We start from the raw sequence: 21,918 nt of genomic DNA, 5'->3' as shown, positions 1-21,918 counted from the left end.
AAACAGTTATTTGAAATTGTACTAATGTCTTCTAATATTGATTTTAATGTATTTTTAATCAAATAACTACATAAAATACTTCTTCCAAAAATGTTAACTTTTTTTTTTAATTCTTGAATTCAGTGTACAATAGCTCAGCAAAATCAAAATGCATTAATATAATTAATTTTGTGTCTTTTGTCTCATACAAACTTAACTTTAAATTTAGCCTCTTGTTCCATCTCATTTAGTTATCTGGGTGTAAATTTGACAAACACCTTCATTTTCTCTCCCCTATTCAGTTAAGTAACGCTTTTTTCCCCCCATCTACCCATTTTTTGGAGCCAGGCTTGAATGTAAGAAATTAAAACCCCAAATCCAAAAACAAATTTACATTGAGATAGCTTAAAATTAAATTAGGTTGATTAAATTCAATTAGGTTGAATTAAACTTTATTTTCACGAAAATAATTAAGATGCACAATTAAGAATGGATGCAAACGTGATACTTCCCCCTCTGTGGAGTAACATTGAAATCACTCGTCCACATTTCCTATCTTTTTCTTATGCATCATCTCTGGCCCACAGCTAAAGCTGCTGCACTCATGCAATTATCATAATTACTAACGACTCTGCAGTCTGCTGCTGAGTGTGCACACGCACACACTGAAAGCTGTTTCTTCATTGACACAAAAGAAAAGGAACACTTTTGTTTTTCACACGAATGAAATGTAAATGACTCTATAAATAACATACGGCTGCTGAAATGATAACATTATTGCAGGAGAATGGATTCATCAGGAGAGGTTGAAGTAAAAAGCACTGTTGATAGTATTTCCAAAGAAAGAGTGTCTCTAGTCTGATTAGGTGAAGCTGAAAAAGCAAGTCAACAATGTCCAAGGCAGATGAACCATTTTTTAAGTCTTGTTAAGTGATTCTGTCGAATTGCTCATTGGAGAAACACGTGACTAGTGCAGTTTTGCATCCTGTGTTGACATATGTCCTTTTGAAACAGGAAGCTAGGGCTAGATATATTGGTTTTTGCCTGTAGGTTTGCAGAGGAGGGACATTCTTATATGAATTTTTTTAGTTTATAGTTTAGTTTATTTTGTTTAGCACGTTTAGTACAAGTACAGAACAATGCAAGGAGGGAACGAAGCCACTCTAGGCTTGTACAGAGTTCCACTCCTAATTGGACATGGCAACAATGTTCCACTGGAAAAATTGATTCTGATAAAAAAATTGCGATGATTTTGAAATGCAATATATATTTTTTTAAGAGATCCAGGTTTGCTGTGCTTGTTTGTAGGGCAGCATTACTTAAAATGAACTTGCATTCTCCCCTGGTAGTGACATTTAGAGGTTGAAATATGTGTTTGACTGAGTGTGTACAAATGAATCATGCTGTTACAGGGTAATCATGATAAGAGGGAATCTATGGGACTTCTACTTGGGAGACTGGGGGTGGATGAACCATTAAAGTACTAATGGATATTGGTCACTCTGTTATGAGAACTATAGGGCTGCTTTCTACAGACTAATGTAATTATAAAAAATAAAAAAGGTGATAATCTGTACTGTTACAAATTTAAACACAAAAACACAATTGCTATTTTAGTATCATTTAGATACTATTGTAGTATTTGTTAATATTTTGAATTAGCTTTGTATATTTTCAGTTTTCATTTTAATTTTACATTTTAAAGCTACAATATGTTTTTTTTTTTTTCGCCGCTAGGGGTCGCTAACCTCTTACAATAACAAAGGCGTAGGTTGATGACGCAAAATTCCAGCGGAATTATGGAACTTGTCGTCAAGCTGATGGAAGTTTCGCTGCTAGAGTTCGCTTATTCAAAACAGTAACAAAGGCTTAGCTTGATGATGCCGTGAATGAGCTTGGATGTATTCACCTCCACAGCTGATGGAAAACAATCACTTTTTTTTTTACTAATTAAAATTGTGGGGTAACGCAGCGTTGTTTTACTTGGTTAAAAAAAAATCATACAAAAAGTACATTTGAAAGTAATGTTGAAAGTTATTGTGGCGAGTAGGACGAGGGCGAGTGACGTGAGTGGTAATGAGCGACACCTGTGAGACGCACCGGTCTCACATCTCTCACGGAGGAGCGGAAGCATAAAGCAGGAGCGACGACAGTGCAGATGGAGAGAGGAACAGGCCTGATTTTATGTTGTGTTTTGTTTCTGTGGCCAGCAGTCGTCCGTGAGGGGCTGCTGGCTTTACTTTCATTTTTGTATTTATTTATTTATTAAAAGTGTTGAATGTTCGCCGGTTCCCGCCTTCTTCCCATAACAACAAACCCCGTTACAGTTATGTTAAAACATTTCTCTGTGCGGTACCTTGTACGTTGCAGTAAGCTATATCGATATTAGAGTATCATATTAATAAAAGCTGCCATTTATGTTGCTAAATGACATGCAGTTAATTTTAAAATATTGTATGGTGCAGAAAATGTTTTGTTACTGTTACTAAGTTCTTTCTGATTTTGCTATGTTAGCCACTGGACAATATAGTGTTGTCTCTGAGGCATGGTACAAACATGTTGCCAACAGCAACTATAAGACAATAAGACTAACAGTGTTGAACTATATAACAATGATTTAATATAAAGTCTCTGGATAAAAATATTGTGTACATATGTTACTAATATAATGCAAGTACACGAGTCAACAAAATACAATATAAACATTTTTGAGTGTTTGTTTTTTAGTCCAAAAATCTATTTTTTGGATTTAGTCCAAAATTCTTAATCCAAAAATCTTACTGGGCCTTTAAGTTTTTAGTAATTTTGCTATGTGCTTTTGCCATTTTGATTAGATTCTGAATTGCTTTATTTCTGAATTTTTATTTCAGATTTACGTTTAGTAGTACGGAGGCACTAAAGTTGATGATATATAAAAAATAGGCGATGGGATGAAAAAGCAATCAAATTTATAAGCTGTTTTCCTCATGGGGACCAAAAAATGTCCCCTCAAGGACAAGGATATTGCCATCTTTGTGGGCCATTTTGTCCCCATAATGCTGGGTTTACCTGGACTAGAGCTGTCAAGTTAGAGTGTTAACATACATCACCTCCTGTATGCCTGTACCCGGCCTTCATAAAAACTATTCTGGAAATAAGAAAGAGAAAAGCACACTCAGAAATATTGAGGGCTGCAAGCTGTTCTTCAGGGTTATAGTATTCTCTGTACAGACAGTTCAGAAGGCAGATAAAGTCAACTGCTCTATGTGTGTGTGAAGTAGAGAGGACAGTAGCAGAGAGATGAACACAGATGGTGCTGTGATGCCTCACAGGCACATGCTACTTTGTACTTTTCCACCTTCCTCCTACACACTTGCTCACAGAAAACCCTGTTTCCTTTAGATTTTGTCACACTGGTGGTTTCAAGATGAACGGCAACATAACATCTTGCTAAACTTTTTTTTTTTTTGGTATGCTTAGCAAGCCACCATATGCATGACAGCGCAACAGAGCACAGTTAAAACAGGGATGTAAGCTAGAAAAAAGGAATACAATAATGCATATCATTGTCCCATTCATTGTATAATTGTACACTCTTTACAATATATTTAATAATATAGTATATGTTAGGGATAATGTACAGTCAGCCAGTGTTATATTTTGTGATGATGACTGGCTCACTGAAAACTCTTCTGCTTATTACACTGGTACTTACCAAATTAATAAATAAAAAGTCATGAATATTGATTTGAGCTTATTTTATTGTGTAAGAACTAGAAAGAGTGGAGGAATACGAGAGACATGAAACTAGCATATCTGTGTAGAGCAAAAATTACTAGAGAATATGGTCATTTATAGACATTATATGAAAATGTTTGACCACAGGATGATCGACCAATCAGAATCAAGTATTCCAGAGAGCCATAGTACATATGCTATGCAACGCTTTACAATAAAATAGTGGTTTTCAAGTAGTGAACCTGGTCTGAGGACATGGATAAGCAGTACTAAATGCAAATAATAAAATTCAACTAACCATATACAATTGTGTTTTAAAACTTTTCAAAAGATCAACCCTTAAAAAACAAGGGAAAAATATTTAAATGGTGATGTCAAATGTAGTGTGTCCAAATGAAAAGAAAACACGACCCAGGCTAGATTAAATACTGGTTTAGCAAGGATAGTTTGTGCGACCACAATGCGTTTGTGCTGTTAGTTATTGCCTCTGTTGTTAATTGCACTGACATTACATTACAGCCATTAAATGTTAATGCACTTAATGGCTGTTCCCTTCACATATTCAGCAGCCTAATATAATATTTGGCCCAATGTTTGCTCCATGTGTGGTAGGCTGATAAATCACACTTTGCTGTTTGTAAGTTTACAGTATTGACATTTTTCTATTTAACCTGTCATGTCATAATTTTGCATATCGTTGGGCACTTTATGGTAATGTTGAAGGGATGGATAGAAAAAAATTCTGTCATTATTTCTGAAATTACATTCATGATTTCAACTGATTTCAATTTTTATTCCATCTTTCTACTGTTTAGGCAGCCAAGTTTTTTTGAAAGCCTCTTTTGTTAGCAGTAAAGAACCCTTTTAAGACAGCTCTTTTAATGTAAGTAATAATATAATATAATGTATTTCTAAAATGTACAAGTTAAAGTGATTTCTCAAGCTCCCCCTAAAAATAAATAATATAATTCTAAAATGTATATTGTAAAATGTAAATTATATGTTAAATAAATATTAAAGGATTTTCATTTTTGAGTGAGCTTTTTTCTTTTTTGTTTTGTTTGCTTTTTTAATAATAAATAATAAACAATTTCATTGTGTTGGGGTACCACATTATATCTATTGTAAAATCTGGGTCCTGAAGCAAAACCGGTTTATATCCACCACTGCCATAAAACACACTGGCACTGTAACTGTCAGGGCTTTGCTCTTCTGCTTTATATGAGGAGGAGGAGGAGGATACTGTTTGGCCTGCTCTTTTTCTCCTTCACAACACTTCTCTCATTCTGTTGCTTACTCGTTCGTCACTCTGTCATCTTGTGCCCTGATGACATTCAGGGAGAGTGATGAATCACATCGGGAGAGAGAGAGAGAGAAGGAAGTTGAAGAGGCGTTCAGTGAAATACAAGATGTATTATGCATGAAAAATCAACATATTTAAAAAATATGAAGGACTTAAGTACACAATTTCTGCGAGGGAAAGTTAAAATTAGAGCGTGCAAGTGAGAGAACTAGTGTGAGAAAAATGTAGCTAGAGATATCTGGCTGTGAGAATAGAGAGAATGTGTGTTATTGAGTTTGAAGGTGGGTGTTTTTTTTTTTATAGCAGAAAGAGTATTTTTAAGTGTAGACTTGAGAAGAGACTACTTGTGGGAGTGTTTTGGTAAAAACAAGGATGTATTAAATGTCTCTTGCTAATAAAAAGAAACCCACTGTCCTTTGTCATTTGTTTCTGAAAAATCTCTAACCCTATTGCGGCGCGGCAGCACATCATTTACTTTAGTCTTGAACCGCTATAGATCTGGATCCATGTCTGAATGTGCAAAAATCTGATAACAGATTCAACGGAAACCATTTAAGATTAAGTCACTGATTAAAAAGATCTCATTTATAATGTTGTATTATCTATAATAACAACAAATAAATGCGTTGGTCTTGTGAAATATTTCGGCGGTTTCACAAATTATCTGAATTTTGACTCTTTTTTTTTCTTCTTTCATTTCTCCTTGTAGATCACCAAGCAGCAGCTGCAGACCACTAAGGACCGCTTTGAGTCTTTTCTCAAAGGAGACACACAGATTGTGGCGGATGAGGCCTTCATCAACGCTGTTCAGAGCTATTTTGAGGTGAATTATCATTGCAACAGTAGAATGATATTGATCCTGGTCTTGCTCAAGTAATCACCCATGGCATTATTGGTTGCTCAACCAAAATTATTGGTTTACATTTGTTTTTTTTAAACATCTACCCTTAAACATTTAAACCAGCCTCAAACTGGTTTGAGAACATATCAGACTTTTTTTTAATTAGACATGTTATGTTATGTATGTTGCTGATATTCATCTTCTTCTATATTCTTATTTATACACTACTGTTCAAAAGTTTGAGGTCAGTAAGATTCAGTAAGTAAATAATGCTTTTATTTAGCAACAAGGATGCATTACATTTATAAGTGACAGTTTCAAACATTTATACTGTTGTAAGATTTCCATTGTAAAATAATTGCTGTTCTTTTGAACTTTATATTCATTAAAAGATTATCCGTTCCCACAAAAATATTGAGCTTATTGAGATATTTAAATGTTGAACTGTTTTCAACATTGATAATGAGAATTTGTTTGTGAGCACCAAATCAATGTATTAGAATGTTTCTTAAGTATCCTGTGACACTGAAGACGGGAGAGTAATGATGCTGAAAATTCAGCTTTGCGATCACAGGTATAAATGACATTTTAAAACATTAAAAAGGGGTGAAAAAATAGGAAACAGTTATTTTAAATTGTAATAATATTTCACAATATTGCTGTTTTACTGTAGTTTTGATCTAAAAGACTTTTGAATGGTAGTGTTTTAATAATTTTTCTCTGATTAGCTTAAAATGTAGCCTGGGAAAACCCAGACAACTTCCGGCAAATTTAGATTTGCTCTGAAAGTTAGTCTGGCAAAGAGCTCATTCAAGCCCATTTCCAATCCGCCGAAATCGAGGCACCAATCAGAAACGTTGGGGCGGGCTTTACACGATGACGACAGCGCTGGGATTTTGAAGCAGATTTTGTAGCCTACATTACAAAGATGGATGCCACCGTCGAACATCACTCGTTCGAATCAGCTATCGCGTCTGTTTTAAGCGATTTGAACGTTTCCTTTTTGTTAAAAACCGAGCAAAGAACAACACTCGGAGATGTTTCTGCCGCTCTGCATACGTCATCTCCTTCATCGCTTTGATTGGTTTTTGGTCTATCCGCGATGTCCGTTGGTGACGCCCCTCTGGAAATGATTTGTCTATGACGCTTTGCCAGACCATAACTCAGTTACAACTGAGAATGGTCTGGTTTTAACCAGGCTACTAAAAATGTGCAGGCCACAACCTTTTTGTGCCTACCAGAGCCTGCAATCACAAAGACAAGTGTGTATTCCCAACAACACATATTTCAGTGATATCTGACAGGTAATAGTGCTAATTTATGCTTGCTTCCCAAAAAGCACCTTTAAACTGAAATCTCTTAACATTAAAAGTATTAGACATTAGGTAAAGTATTAAGACATTTAGGGCCAGATTTACTAAACAGGGCAAATTAGTGTGAGAGCGCAGTTCCAAAAAAGCCGATGGGAGTGGAAAGTTCTGCGCTTGATCTACTGATGACACACAAATTAAAGAACACAGACACAGCCGGATCATCTCCATAATGACCAACGCAATCTACCAGTTAGCGTCTGGTTTAAGACGTGCATATTTTGGGCGGTAAATAGCGCCGCAAACAATAGTAAATGACTAGCAAACCTTAGTAAATCACCTTGCATGATTCATTTAAATACTCTCCTCCCATAAATATTGCATCTGAAAGGGAAACTCCTACAAATGCAAATGCACAGGTCAGTCGCAAAAATAACTGTCCACGCCTTTTCAGCACTAATTTTTCACTGCGTGTCTTTAGTAAATCCTGACGGTAGTTTTTTAATGCCAAAAGAGGGTTTGAGCTGACACTAGCTGTAAGTAAACCTGTTAGCAATAAGTGCTTTGCTATTAACATTTTTCCTGTGAATTCGCCAAAGTGCCCTCTATAGAATAGTGCGCTGAATGAATGAAAATGAGTTTGGTGTCTCTGTCCGTGAGAGGTCGTGGCATGTTAACCTCTCCTTCAGGCGATTAACTAATGATGCCAAACAACGAATGATATCACGAACCCGCCCCTTGATTATTGAACTGCGTGTCTTGAAATGTTGCATAGCCAGTTGTAGTTACCACACTACAGATTAGTCAAAACATTTAGATGATCACATGCCTTCGTAAGTGAATTATCATGGAGATGAGAGCGCCTAAATAGCCCTTCAGGGCTCTCCTTAGCTAAAAACACATCTCAAATACAAGTGTTTACACGTGCTCTGTGAAGAGATTGCTATTCTAATGGATTCAAGTATTGTGGTAAGGTCACTACATTACTGCATCCTGTTGCTGCGGTTTGGGCTTCTGTGCATGCTAATTACTTGTGCAATATGGCTGAAAGTGGCTATTAGAACACTTTAGACCGCCTCGCATATGAAATCGTTAATACAAATGCTTTGTGTTTAATTGTCATAGTTGTAAATAATTATTTCATGTGGCCAGAAGCAATTTCAAGATTTTTAAGAGAGTGCTAACTGAGAAATATTTATTTATCTATTGTACTATATACTGTATAAACATGTATGTGTAGCACATCTGAAATGTTTTCTATAGTGCTAACAAGTCCCAGCTTTAACGGGCAATTAGTTATGAAATGGGTAAATTGTGAACTGCTTGTAATATTCCTCTGAAATCAGACTCAGGTTTCTGCAATGTTTCAACTAGAAAAGTCATTGCAGGGTCAGTTTGCGGAAGTGTTAATTTCCAAATCAGTGTCATAGCAGGCCACAGAAAGAGAAGCTCACTGTAAACTGCAGTCTGGATCGGGACCAGACAGCAATTTAAAGCTCTATTTGTCTTCTTGAATGGAGAACGATAGAAGGCTTTTAAATGGAACGAAGAAAAGCAGCTGCCAAGCACACCAATTGTTAAGAAAAACATAAATCATGTTTTACTCTCACCTCTATAAAACCGGATTTGAAACATTGCGAATAGGAAAAGAGAAGGCAGTTGGAACTCAATAGCCATTTCGTTTGGACTAAAGAATAAAATCACAAATGTTCTCTCCCTTTACTCTGGTTTGAATTAGGAAATATCTTCTGAATAATTCAGAGAGGGAGATAGCCCACTGCAACAGTTTTGCCCACACTGATCCCATCATTTCAAAGGAGTGAAATTTTATAGTTACCATTGCTTTCCATGGCTTTAATGGCATTGGTTATATTACTGCAGTATATCACGGTAGATGATTTTGTATCTATCACAGCATAGAATATTAAAGCAAAGCACTGAGGCATAATTTTCTCTAGCAGATTGGAGTGATTGAAAACACAGTGAATGTTTTAAAGTCACCCAAGAGAAACTTTTTGAAGGGCAAATTGTTTTCCTGGCTTTATCACCACCTCACCTTTTAAAGGTCCAATGAAATGGTTTGGCGAGTGCAACCATTTTCCTTATGTTAATTATATTTCCTGTAGAAACAGGAAGTCTTGATGGGACATATCTATGGACCCCTCCCTTTTTTTAGTCTTTAGTCATTTAGCCTACTTACATTAGAGCCATGAACCATACTTGGTAGTCAGAGTCGCCAATATATATATATTTTTTAAGGCCTATACTGTATATTTATATATATATTTTTCGAAGAGAATAAACTTTAAATGTGCATATTTAACTACACACACACACACACACACACACACATACAGTATATATACACTATATCAATATATTAAAAACTATAATAATAAGATATATTTGGATATTTAAAAGTGAATTAGGTCAATGTTTAGGTAGCAGATTACTAGCACTCCAATTTTGAATATGTCTTGAATTATTTGTTGCCTTCCCCTTGTCTGTATGACCTGCAGGTTTTTCTAAAGAGCGACCGTGTCGCTAAAATGGTCCAAACAGGAGGTTTATCCGCTCTAGACTGTCGCGAGGTGTTCAAGCGCCATATCGAGAAACGTGTGCGGAGCCTGCCAGAGATTGATGGTCTGAGCAAGGAGACCGTGCTGAGTTCCTGGATGGCTAAGTTTGACACCATCTACCGCGGAGACGAGGACCCACGAAAGGCGCAGCAGCGCATGACAGCCAGCGCCGCTTCCGAGCTCATCCTGAGCAAAGACCAGCTCTACGAGATGTTCCAGCAGATCCTGGGGATCAAGAAGTTTGAGCACCAGCTGTTGTACCAGGCTTGCCAGGTGAGTGGGAAACATAGGAGCGAGCAAAGGAGCTTTTTGAGCCAGTAGACACAATTTGACCATGAAATGCTAGGAAAATTATTACAGTATTTTGGTTATATCAAATATTTTGGTTATACATACACTAAGAGGTCTGACACTTATTTTCCTTCTTTTTCCCTTTGTTTTGCCTTGAAAATGGAAGGTCATACACAGGTTGCGATCTATCATTCCACTTGCGATGTTTTTTAATTATTGGTTTATGAACATTATGCATCAGAATGATGTTTTGGATGTTGCGACGCTCCTCTTTGTTTTGCATATCAGGCTCCTACATTCTGTTCCAAGTTTTTGCACTTAATCTACTTTAAATGCAAATACACGTGTTGTGTCAACAGCCCCTTACTGTTCACAGTGTAATGTTATGGTAAGATCCCCACTGTACCGAGATCTAAGTAAGGCAAAGATCCCTCATGACTACTTCAATCAACATAATTTTTTCAGATCTAAAATATGTTTTTCTCAAGTGAAGGACGTGCTTGGTTTTATTGTCCTTGAATATTTCCCTGCCTTACAGAAACTTCAATACAGGCACAGTTATGATATTTGTCTAGAAGTACAGAAATTACTGTCTTTGGAGGATAAAACGAGTAATTTAGAGAATTTTTACATGTGTTCCTGTATTCACACACTGCGGGACTCCAGACATTAATACGGCTTCATCTCATTGGCCTGAAGTTTTTATTACTGAGGTAGAGTTTTCTCTGCTTTTTTAAAGTCGTGCTTGGTTGTGGTTATGTATTTGTGCAAAAGATATAATCGTTTTCATACAGATTTTCCCGAACACTAACCCCTGTCTTCCATTGTTAGACCAAACAGGTAGTTCCGCCACAAACTGTCACAATTGGCTGAGCCAGAAGTTGACATGTCGGCACAGCGTTTTCATTCTTTCACAAGTTAATGTGAAGTTGTCTCTTCACATTAAACTGGGTTATGAGAATGTATTTTACATAAAAACTGCACACTTCACCTTAAGATAGCATCGTTAAAAGGTGCTAAGCCAAAAGGTACAGCCGTACGAAAACACTTATTAAGCACTGGGCTTAAAAAATGGCAGACTCTTATAGTCTTCTTCATATTTTAGCTCTTTTTTCCTCAGCTATGTTCAGAGAGATCTCATCTGTGCCTCTGCCATTAAATCTCTCTCTTTCAAATGTGCTTTGAAGATGGCTAACCCACTTCTCCTTGTCTACTTTTCCTGCTAGCTCAGACTTCAGGGTGGGGAATTAGCATACAGTCTCCCCATGTTTCGTCACTCAGAAAGCCAAAAAAAACCCCACACAGCTAAAGTGACAGAAAATCAGTGTTTGCCCATTCTGTTTTTAATGGATTTTATATTGCTCGGATGGGATGCTACAGAGCATTTACTTGGAGACTAAGTTTATTTCCTAATTAAACGTCCTCAATTTGTAAAAAATTGGCAAATAGGCATTTGTTGAAAGCACTTAAGGGATCTATAACACGTTGAAAAATGCCTTCAGGGAATTGTGATGTAGGAAATCGTTAATATATCAACTGGTCTTCTCGATGGATGGACAAATAGTCAGAGAGTGGAGGAGAGAAGTTCAGCATAAAATATAGTCCTGACAGTGTTCGTGCCAGTGTAGTCAAAACATCACAGTGCTGTCGGGCAAAATTGCTGCATCTGCCAGCAAATAAGCCCACAACCAGCATTTTTCACCACTTCTGTGACAAGTATACCTGCAAGCACTGTTTCCATGACAAACAAACAGTGTTTTGCCTCTGATTTTCTGCCAGTCTCATAGGTACTTTTTTATGTTGTTGAATGCAGATTCCACTTACAGGAATAGTTGAAAGTTCTGTCATCATTTAGTCAGACTCATGTGGTCATCACCGTGTTATCAGACTCACATGTGTGTTTTTTCCTTCTTCTTCTTCTTCTGGGGAATGAAAAGCAGAAGTCTACCATGTTCATGCCCGATTTTTTCCATACAATGTCAATGTCATACAAAGTCATATGATGTCAAGTTACAAATGTGCCAATGAGTTAGGAATTATATATGGCGAACAAATATTCTTTAACAGTTTGGGTTCAATAAGGTTTTTTTAAAGAAATTAATACTTTTATTCAGCAAGAATGCATTAAATTGATCACAAGTGATGGTAAAGACTTTTTACATTGTTGCAAAAAAATATATATTTCAAATAAATGCTGTACTTTTGAACTTTCTATTAATCAAAGAAAGAAATAAGAAATGTTCTTGAGTAGCAAATCAACATATTAGAGTGATTTCTGAAGGATCATATTAAAATAAAGAAAATTGTAATATTATTTCACAGTATCACAGTTTTTACTGTATTTTTGATCAAATTAATGCAGCCTTGTTGAGCATAAGAGACTTTTCCCCCCCAAAAAAACATTAAAAAATGAACCCAAACGTTTGAACGGTAGAATACCCTGGGACCTTATTTAATGATTGAAATTCATAGGCTTAGTGGATACAAAAAGAAAGGGTCATAAATCTATAGCTTCAGGATTTTGCAGCATCCTCCAAGGCATATGCTTTCTGGTGTAGATGGAGAACTCAGTGACACAGCTAAAAGAGCTATTTCAAACCCACATTGAATACATCACAGGCGTACATTTGGGATGACTCAGAGGCTTGGGTGTCATATCATCCTGTTGGATAGTTCTTTTATGATCAATAAGCCCTTGTAATTGCTTTGGGAGATCATCAATTAGCTGGTCAATCACTGCTTTATACTAGCTTTGAAAAACTAATTTGATGAAAGGTTACTTAAAATGTTTTAATGATTTCAGAAATGTTACAACTTGAACTCTCAGCTGATCACAAAGCAGGCAATAGGTTGGATTTCCGAGACAGAAACGTGTCTACTCTACCATGCGTTTGTTTACACATTAAACAAGAATCGATTGGTCCACTCCATATAAAACCAAGCATATTTTGCTTTTGTAGAGTTACAAAAGCCTCTCTCTTGCTCTTTCCCTTTATCCTCAGGAAGGACTCTGTTGTGTGGGTCGCAAGGCCATGTGTGGGAGGCGTTTTCTCTTGGCTGCCAAAAGATGCTTCATACACCACCTGCAGTGTATTTAATGAAAGCACAATCACACGTAATTGGCAAAAATTGTCTGGCGCTCTGTGCATTCAGCTGGAGCAACTGCGCTGTTGACTGCCCTGAACATACAAATACCCATCATCGCAAACAAAAACAAGCGATCCATTGCATTAACTTCACAATCAGCCTTTCCTCTGGCTCTGTTTTTCATTCGTCAGAGCTGAAATCATACATACAGCTACCAAAAATGTATTTGGCCACTTAAAATGTTTAAATATAATTACATTAAATAACAGAACATCAAACCAAGTTAAATCAAAACAAATGATGCTTGGTTTTACTTTTATCATTTAAAACCTTTAAACAATTTTTGGTAACAATTTATTTTAGTGTACTTGTTACACGTGTAGTTACTATAGTAATACTATAGTAATAAAAACTATGGATTATGCATAATTACATGCAACTAACCCTAAATCATACCGTAATCCTAACCCTAACCCTATAGTAAGTACACGTAGTTCATTAATATTACTCAGTAGCCTATTTAAACCTTGAAATTAAGTGTAACCCAATTTCTTCATTTTGTCTTTGAATTGTGACTGGGTTTGATATTGTCTTATCTAATACAGTGGCAGACACACAAGTATGCCTTAAATATTCAAACATTTTTGGGGTTACTGTGTGTTCAGATTTACTGGATACTGCAGCAGCAAACATTGCAGGCCATTTGAATGCAGAGGTACTGAACCATCTCAAAAAGAGTGTTATTATCACCCATTTGTGCATTAATAAACAGAAACCTTTTCACAGGAAACCTGTCAAATCAGGATGGATGACTATGAGTTTAGGATTGCTTTCTGATTATTTCGCCACACAAAGGTTAATGAACTGTGGTGGGCAGTTGTGGCGGGAGTGTTTTGTCAAATAATATTTGCAAACAAAGCAGCGGAGATGGCGTATTTAATGTTTGCCGGTGCCATAGCGACTGAAAGCAAAGTCAACATGTCTTTCTTTAACGCAGCCTTTCTATTAGTTACACTGATAACTTGAATTATCAGTATTTTATGAGTAACAGATTAGGATTCAGTTATTATAGAATATTTTTTTGATTACTTTTAAATATCACTGCTTGAATCACTTCTAAGTGAAGTTAAATCTCTTCGAGATTAGTTTTTAGAAAATAGTGAATGTCTTCTGCACTGTAGTTAGTGCTAGCTCATAAACTGGTCCATTCACGCTCGTCTCCCTGCAGTCACAAATAGATTTTCTCTGTGATGCACACCTCTGGTGCCCTCAGAGCCTCCTCATTGAATTACTGAACAGATTCATTCAGCCTTTCCTGTTTCTTCTCTCTTCTTGTTGTCTGTTCTTTGTTGTTTAGGGGACATGTATAACTTTGAATGTTGGCTTCTCTGACAGCTTAGAAAACGTATGTAAAGAACTGTCTGATGGTATTTACAATCTAGATAGATGGATAGGGCTGCCGATATTGGAAAAAAAACCTCATTGCATTGTGTTATTTTGCTTTTCTGCGATATACACTGCGTCTTGAATTGCTGTATTTGGAAAGAATTAGTCTTTCTAGATGTATTGGGGTGAAACAAATTGGGTGTTCACACTTGAGTATTCTCTTTATAAGAACCAACTCGTTTCAGTAACCATCATTTGAAAAGAGTAAAAAAAAAAAAGTTATTTCCACTTGAGTTATTTTCACCATTTTTGACCCACCCTTTCAGTATGACTAAAATAATAATATAACTTTATTGTGATTATGAAATAAAAATATTAAACAAATATAAGAAATGTATTGCAATAATACCAATACTGTAAAATATATGTTTTATAAAAAATAATTATATAGCTAAATTCCACTAATGTTTACATCTTAATTTTCAAAAGTTAAACCATTGCGCTTTTATTTTGGTGGTTTTACCGGCAAATAAATATGTTTACAGGTTTGCTTCTGTTTCATCATTTACATGTGCAGCTCATGATACAGTGTTAAATGAACAAAGCTGATCTGTGATGATGAAACACTTGAAGTGCATATAAAAAAGCCTTAAAGACCCACTCCGATGAAAATAATGTTTTTCAAGGTGTTAACATGTTCTTGTGGCATTTTTCTGATGTTAGAGGACATATCTTGAGAAAAATCAGCTCAAAGTTGTATTTCTGAGTATTTCTACATTCAAATGGCTGTGAATCAGTAGCAGACGCTAAAATGCCGGCTAAAATCGACTGGAGTTGTGACGTAGTAACTCCACTGGGCGTCTCCACACGCGACGTCTTGGAGTGAAATAATGATCGGTGATCGGTGATAACTTTGATTAACTTCGGATAATAATAATTAACGTGTATATAATACTGTTGCCCAACCGGTATTGGGGGTGTAAGCTAGCGGGAGAGACAGAGCTCTCAGCAACGGGCAGGGGGAGGGTCGTCTCCGTGCCAACGGCTCCGCCCACAACGCAGAGGCGAATTGCTAATGAGCTACTGCCGCTCTGCTGAAGCGAAGTCCCAGAAAACGGCACAGGTTTTGTGATTTTGGCTAAAAATGGCATAATCATAATTTAAAGACCACTGGGAATGTTTAAAAATAGCTCAAAATATGATCGGAGTGGGACTTTAACATAAGTTTATACAATAACAGTATGCTGTCTTTGCCAAGCCTACTTACAGTAATTAATGTGTGCATATGTAAACTGGCAGTGACATTGTGCTGTCAGACTTATTCTCGCTGTTCTTTTTCTCTCTGAAAGCTCCTTTAATTTGTCAGGCCCACTGCTTTGCATTTAAAGCTCCTGTTCATTTCCTCAAAAGCAATTGGAAAAAGTTGATACAACTCATAGCAATCCAGCTGACCCAACAACAAATGCAGTTTCTTAATGTGTGTTGGAAACAGTAACAGTGGAGGAATAGAGAAAAAGAGAGGTTGGTTCATTGCAGCCGGTGACAGGAGCTGATTATGTGCTCCACTAATCAACAGCTCAGAATGAACCAGCAGGGTTACAGCATACGCACACACACTGCAAATTATCATTCATATTTCTATGCTATCATGCACCGAAACAATGCATTTGTTCTATATAATAATGTGCATAATTGGTTGTCTTTTTTTCTCATTGTCCCTCAGAAGAATGTGTCTGCCTCTGCCCTTTTTAAAAGAACAGTTCTGATGTTCTGTCCATTCATTATTTTACAGTACATGACGAACTGCGGCATATTTGACTCTTAACTATTCAAATGAAAACCATCAGTCAGCGTATCTGTCTACGTGTCTCTTTTTCTCTCTCTCACTTACTTTTCTTTCTGTCTTAAGGGCATTTTACACAGTGCATGCTAGGCAGTAAACTTTTTTTTCTATTTTTTTGCATTTTCTATACACAGGAAGCATGCCAATGCAATGCACACGGCTTTAGCTCAATACTAGCACACAAAAACATTGTGCATTTATGAATGAGGCAAATACTCTAAACATTATATTCCAGGTTGCATGTAAGTGATAGCTGATTAAAAAAACACTTCGCAACTAAATCGCTCCCATTATAATCATTGAAGTGGTTAACACTGGAAGCATTCATTGCGTTGTGTCTACTCCAGACTTTTTTTCCCCCATCCGACTAAAATAAAATTATTTTAGTAATGGGATGTTTCTGGTCTCTGGTATACTAATTAAAAAAATGATTTTTATGTAGATGCAGTTGTAGCAGGACAGAATTTATTTATGCGTATTAAATATGCTTTATAAGTCTTGGCAAAGTTTAAGTACTTGAAGTTACTACAGCTATAGTTGACAAACGGTGTTTCGTATAAACGAATTATGAATGAACATGCCGTTGTTTGTCGCACTGTCATTCTTATATTCATCGTTTTCAGTAAAGTGAGTACATATCAATCTATCTGTAACAGAAAAAGCAATAGTGACACATGGTAAAAACATTGTTACTCACATCCAATATAGTCAGCTGTCAGCACTCATCATCTTTTAATGAACAGTGTCTTACTAATAGGATCTGAACCTTTGTTAAAAATAAAGTTCATCCAAGCTTTCTTAATGTTAGGATCACAAGAAAGGCAATGCGATGGAAAGACTGTGTTTTCCCACAACTTGGCGAAACGTCAAAATGTCTTGTAATCCTCTGAGGCATCTCTATCGATTTGTTTCTTGAGTAATCCTGTGTTTGCGTCTCACTCATATTTACTCACCTTCTTCTACTAGCGTGAATCGGTGGGTGGGGCTAAAAGGTAATGATGTGGGCGTTGATCCTCTGCAGAGGTGGTCTTTCGTCACACTATGATGTCATACTGAGACAAAATCCGAAACGAGTCGTTTTTGCCAGCTTGGTTTCTATAAAAGCTGTTTTTGGACTAACAAGGAAGTTTTTAATGGAAACTTACAGGATATTTTTATAGTACAATGATGTTTTATGTGTCAAAAGATAAATGAAATTGTGATTTCTGAATTAATGACCCCTTTAAATGTTTTTATTTATTTATTTTTCCACACAAACAACAAATCATTAGGATTTTTGAGCAGAAGCATGGCAACCACTGTCGCTTTCAGCGCCGCCTACGTTCTGCCGCCTCTGTCTCATTGAAAATGAAATATAAACCCTTTGTAATTGTGCACTGTGTAAAATGGCCTTTTTACATGGTACACCAAATCCTTCCCTTTCTTCCTTTTTTGGTGTGTTCTTTTGCCTGTCTTAATACCCTGCTTTTCCTGACCACTGCAACATGTCCCCCCCCCCACATACACACACACTCACACTAACACAAAACCTCTTTCACTTCCTATCTGCCAGACTGACCAGTAGATCAATAATATAGTAGCCAAGATGTTCAGTCTTTCGAATATATCAGTGGACAGCCGAAGGTCACGCTGTAGGGTTTAGTCACATGACTCGATCTTGTGCTGCCTGCCCTATTACTTCACACAATGTCACAGATGTCACTCTCCCACACGCAGCAGAGGAACCTTGAAGGGAAGAGAGAGAATCAAGGCAGGTGGAGAGGTGGTTGAGAGAGATGCCATGAAGGAATGTGGTGACAGCAGAAAACGGCGAGAAAGAGAGAGAGGAGGAAGAAACGAGCGAGGCTGAGAACACAGTCTGCCATCAGCAAATCTAAATGTGTGAATGCATTATTGATGCAGTGAGTCTCTGAGTTGCGCTTGCCTTTCGGTGAGGACCAAGAAATCGGGGTGACAGCTGTTGGGAGCTCCCTCTGCTGAGATGCCGTCTAACTCCATCAGATCACAGCACTGAAGCGAACATTGCCTTTCAATCCTTGTGCCATAAAAAAATGTTATGCTGCTTTATAAGAGTAATAATCCACTTACGGCTGTGCATTACAGTGATTTTAGCAAGGTTAAGGTTGACTGCTTTAACATTACCCCTTTATCGGTGTAAAATCAATATAATACGTGACTTCCCATGGCTTGTTGCTTTAATATGCTTTGATGTGAAATGTTTTAATGTTAAACATAGACTACAACACCAGAGCTACAGTTGTTAAATGAAGAACTGTGGTAAATAGACTAATGCTGACCTCTATACAGACACCCAACCTCCATGTTTTGTTTGCCATCTATTATTAAGGCCAAGCTTTTTTGATGAAAGAGGCATTTACCTCCAAACAGAACAAGAGCATGCAGAATAAAGAAAGAAATTGAGCTGGTTTGTACTTGGATCTACCAGGTGATTCCTGACCAGCATTTCAGCTGTGTTTGCAGATGTCTCCTGTAAATTATTTATAACGGCTTATTTGTTAGCTACGTGCATAAAATGCTCAAGAACTATAGAGAGATAGTCATTTAGCATAAACTGAGAGCAGAGGTTGCCTGTTTCCATTTATTATGGCTCACCCTTCCACAGCTACTCTGACCCGAGCAGCCCGGGGAACAATGCGATCATGAAACTGGTCATTAGGTCATTGTAGTGCTCTCAGTGTGCCATTAAAGTTCATTCTGGTATTTTTAGCTTTAAAAAACCCATGTGAGAGAGACTTTTGAAGACCAAGGGGATTATGATCAATAATTTAAACAAAAGCTTTTAGTCGAACACAATGCAGCTGAGAATTCTGCTCTGTAAAACTGGAAATACACTTCCTCTTTTCATTGGCATCGCAATGCCATCTTTGATGCTGTTCTGGGGACTGCGCTAGCACAAATGCGCACACAAGAGGGTTCCCGTATTTGCTGAGCCATGCTTAATTAGAACACAGCCCCTGGAGAGCGGGGCAGAAGATAGACAGGGCTCTGGGGACGAGGACTCAACTCTGCCCCATGTGACAAGGTTTCCCACTCCAGACTGGCTGTCGCCATGGCAAGGGTTGCCGTGGTGCTGTCGCCCATGGATTCTGTGTGGACAGGAGCAGGAGAGTGACAAAGACAGGATGTGATGGCTTTGGATGGGGAGGCTTCAGATGTCATAACACACAAACAGACAGTGACACGCTCGCACACCCACACACATGCAACAGAGTTATCAGGGGTGAAGAGATTATTTCCTATTCCATCACATCAGATTTTCCTCCATAGGGGTTCTCCATCTTTCCCGGGGTCCTTGTGGATGTGAAATAGTTTATGCTTTACAACAGGATTTATGGCCATGTATTTATGTATGAGAGGCTGTATATACGAGCAGTGCAAAAATTGGTTACAGATGGAATATATTAGATGTTTTATTGATGCTATGTGTGGGTTGCAGAATTCTGTGGAAATTCGGGCACAAAAAAATAAAAATAGATGTACATTTTGACATGTCAGTTGGTAAAAATGAAAAATATGACTTCAAATTATTGTAATTCATTTTATTTTAATTAATTGAACAAATTTTGTTATTCATCTCTTATTTTAATGAAATCAACAGTTCTTAAAGTAATGTAACCGTAACAACCTAAATTAACTTTCATTTAAATTAAATAAACTCGAATTTTATTTATAGAAATTAAAATAAATGCAATTTTTCCTTTTAATAACTGAAAGTCACCATGAAATCAAAATGGACAAATCTTATTATTTTATGGAACATTGAATATTATAAATGTTGTTTCTGTGCACATCATAATTTTTTTTTTAAATCATGTGCTTATAATCTTTAATCAAAATGACTTCCTCTACCTATTGCAGTCTCTTCTCTTCTCTTCTCTTCTCTTCTCTTCTCTTCTCTTCTCTTCTCTTCTCTTCTCTTCTCTTCTCTTCTCTTCTCTTCTCTTCTCTTCTCTTCTCTTCTATTCTCTTCTATTCTCTTCTCTACTCTGATGAGTTTACCGGTGTGAGGGCGGGACAACTTTTCACTCACGCCCTGTTTATACCTGGTATTAAAACGCGTTTTTGTCATTCTGATCACAAGTGGACAATACAGGTGTAGATGGGGTCTAAAACACTTTCACACGTCCTGATTTTACAGAGTTAGACACGTATTTTGTATTTTGTTGATCCTAGGTGAATAACACTGATGTAGAAGCACCTAACCCTGGTTGTAAGCCTAAACTTGACATAAACCCTCAAATCTTGCATTTCTGTTTTCAGAATATGTGTGACCATTTATCTTTTCAAAGTGTGACCCCCGGTGACCCCAGTTATGTCACATGGGGTGCAGGGAAGCTTTTACATGGATCAGAACTAATTAACTGCCCTCTGAAGATGTATTGGTTGGTATTAGTGTGTTGAGTTGTGAGGAATGATGGTAACCAATGTAACTTTGTGTGTATATGTGGTTGCAGTTGGATAACCTGGACGAGCAAGCAGCTCAGATCAGGAGAGAACTGGATGGGCGTCTGCAGATGGCTGATCAGATTGCCCGGGTAAGTCTCATCATTTGATCACTTACACATGGACAGAGATGCTCCGGAGGTGCTGTAAACAGAACTGGGATCCGTTCCACTGCAACTCAGTCAATTCAGTTTATGTACCTACATTCAATTCATAATTTAAACCGGGATTTACCTTCGACTAGACCTGTTTGCCTCATACATTGTTCAGTGGTTGTAGCGTTTTCCATAGGGACCCCATTTGTCAGTCGACATAACATTGTAGTGACCGACAGATAAGGGAACGTCTAGGTTACTGATGTAACCCTCATACCCTGATGGAGAGTCGTTATGTCCCCCCTGCCACAACCCTGAATTTCCAGCTGAATGGCCGGGACACCTTGCGTGCCGCCATCTAAATATGTACGTATGTAAGGGGGAGGGGCTCAGCATGCAAATTCCACTTGCCAATTCCATTGGCCGTTTTTCTAAAACTCAGAGGTGATTGGGGCTCCCAAGTGAGACCCCATTTGGCAGTCGACGCAACCATCAGGGAACGAGGGTTACATCAGGAACCAAGACGGTTTCGATGTAAAGTTTTAGTCATTTTGTTATACGCTTTTTTTTATTTTTGTTTTTGTTAGCTATATTTTTTATTTTATTTGAGTTTTAGTCATTTTAGTACTTATTTCAGCTAGTTGCCAATGCAACATTACTTATTTTTGTTTATTTTTTCATCTTTTATTTATATTTTATGTATATTTTATTATAACCCCAGTAACAATTTTGCATAAAATAAAGTCATAAATATTATCTCGAACACACACACACACCGTGATCAGACTAAAATCATAACATTATACCATTTAGTTAATTTTTTTTGTGATACATTTTTTCCCCATACAAACAATGACATAAAAAAATAACTTTAAATACTTTGTCAATATGATAGGAATTCCATGTAACACCATGTAATCTATTTGAATAACCTCTTCCTCAAAGCTTTGAGCTTGAAAGTACTTTTTTATAAAAAAAATGAAATAAAAAAAAATGAAACATAAAATTTATAAAATATATATT

The 21,918-nt window shown here is 37.0% G+C and overlaps 1 protein-coding gene across 17 annotated transcripts in view; it reads left to right on the top strand.

The window, feature by feature from the left end:
* Positions 1-21,918, top strand: part of cadpsb (Ca2+-dependent activator protein for secretion b) — a 100,234-nt gene that overhangs the window by 33,211 nt on the left and 45,105 nt on the right. For all 17 annotated transcript variants that reach the window (XM_056253775.1, XM_056253773.1, XM_056253778.1 and 14 more), the window contains exons 2-4: positions 5,709-5,822; positions 9,670-10,002; positions 20,812-20,892. In XM_056253775.1, the coding sequence (XP_056109750.1) occupies positions 5,709-5,822; positions 9,670-10,002; positions 20,812-20,892 (528 nt within the window). The remainder of the gene's footprint in view (positions 1-5,708; positions 5,823-9,669; positions 10,003-20,811; positions 20,893-21,918) is intronic.

This window comes from Rhinichthys klamathensis, unplaced genomic scaffold, assembly GCF_029890125.1.
Source record: "Rhinichthys klamathensis goyatoka isolate OS25496 unplaced genomic scaffold, OSU_Roscu_1.1 h1tg000109l_1, whole genome shotgun sequence".
NCBI classification, from domain to species: Eukaryota; Metazoa; Chordata; class Actinopteri; order Cypriniformes; family Leuciscidae; genus Rhinichthys; species Rhinichthys klamathensis.
Note: the sequence above shows the minus strand (reverse complement) of the source record. Positions and strands in the feature narration are given on the sequence as shown.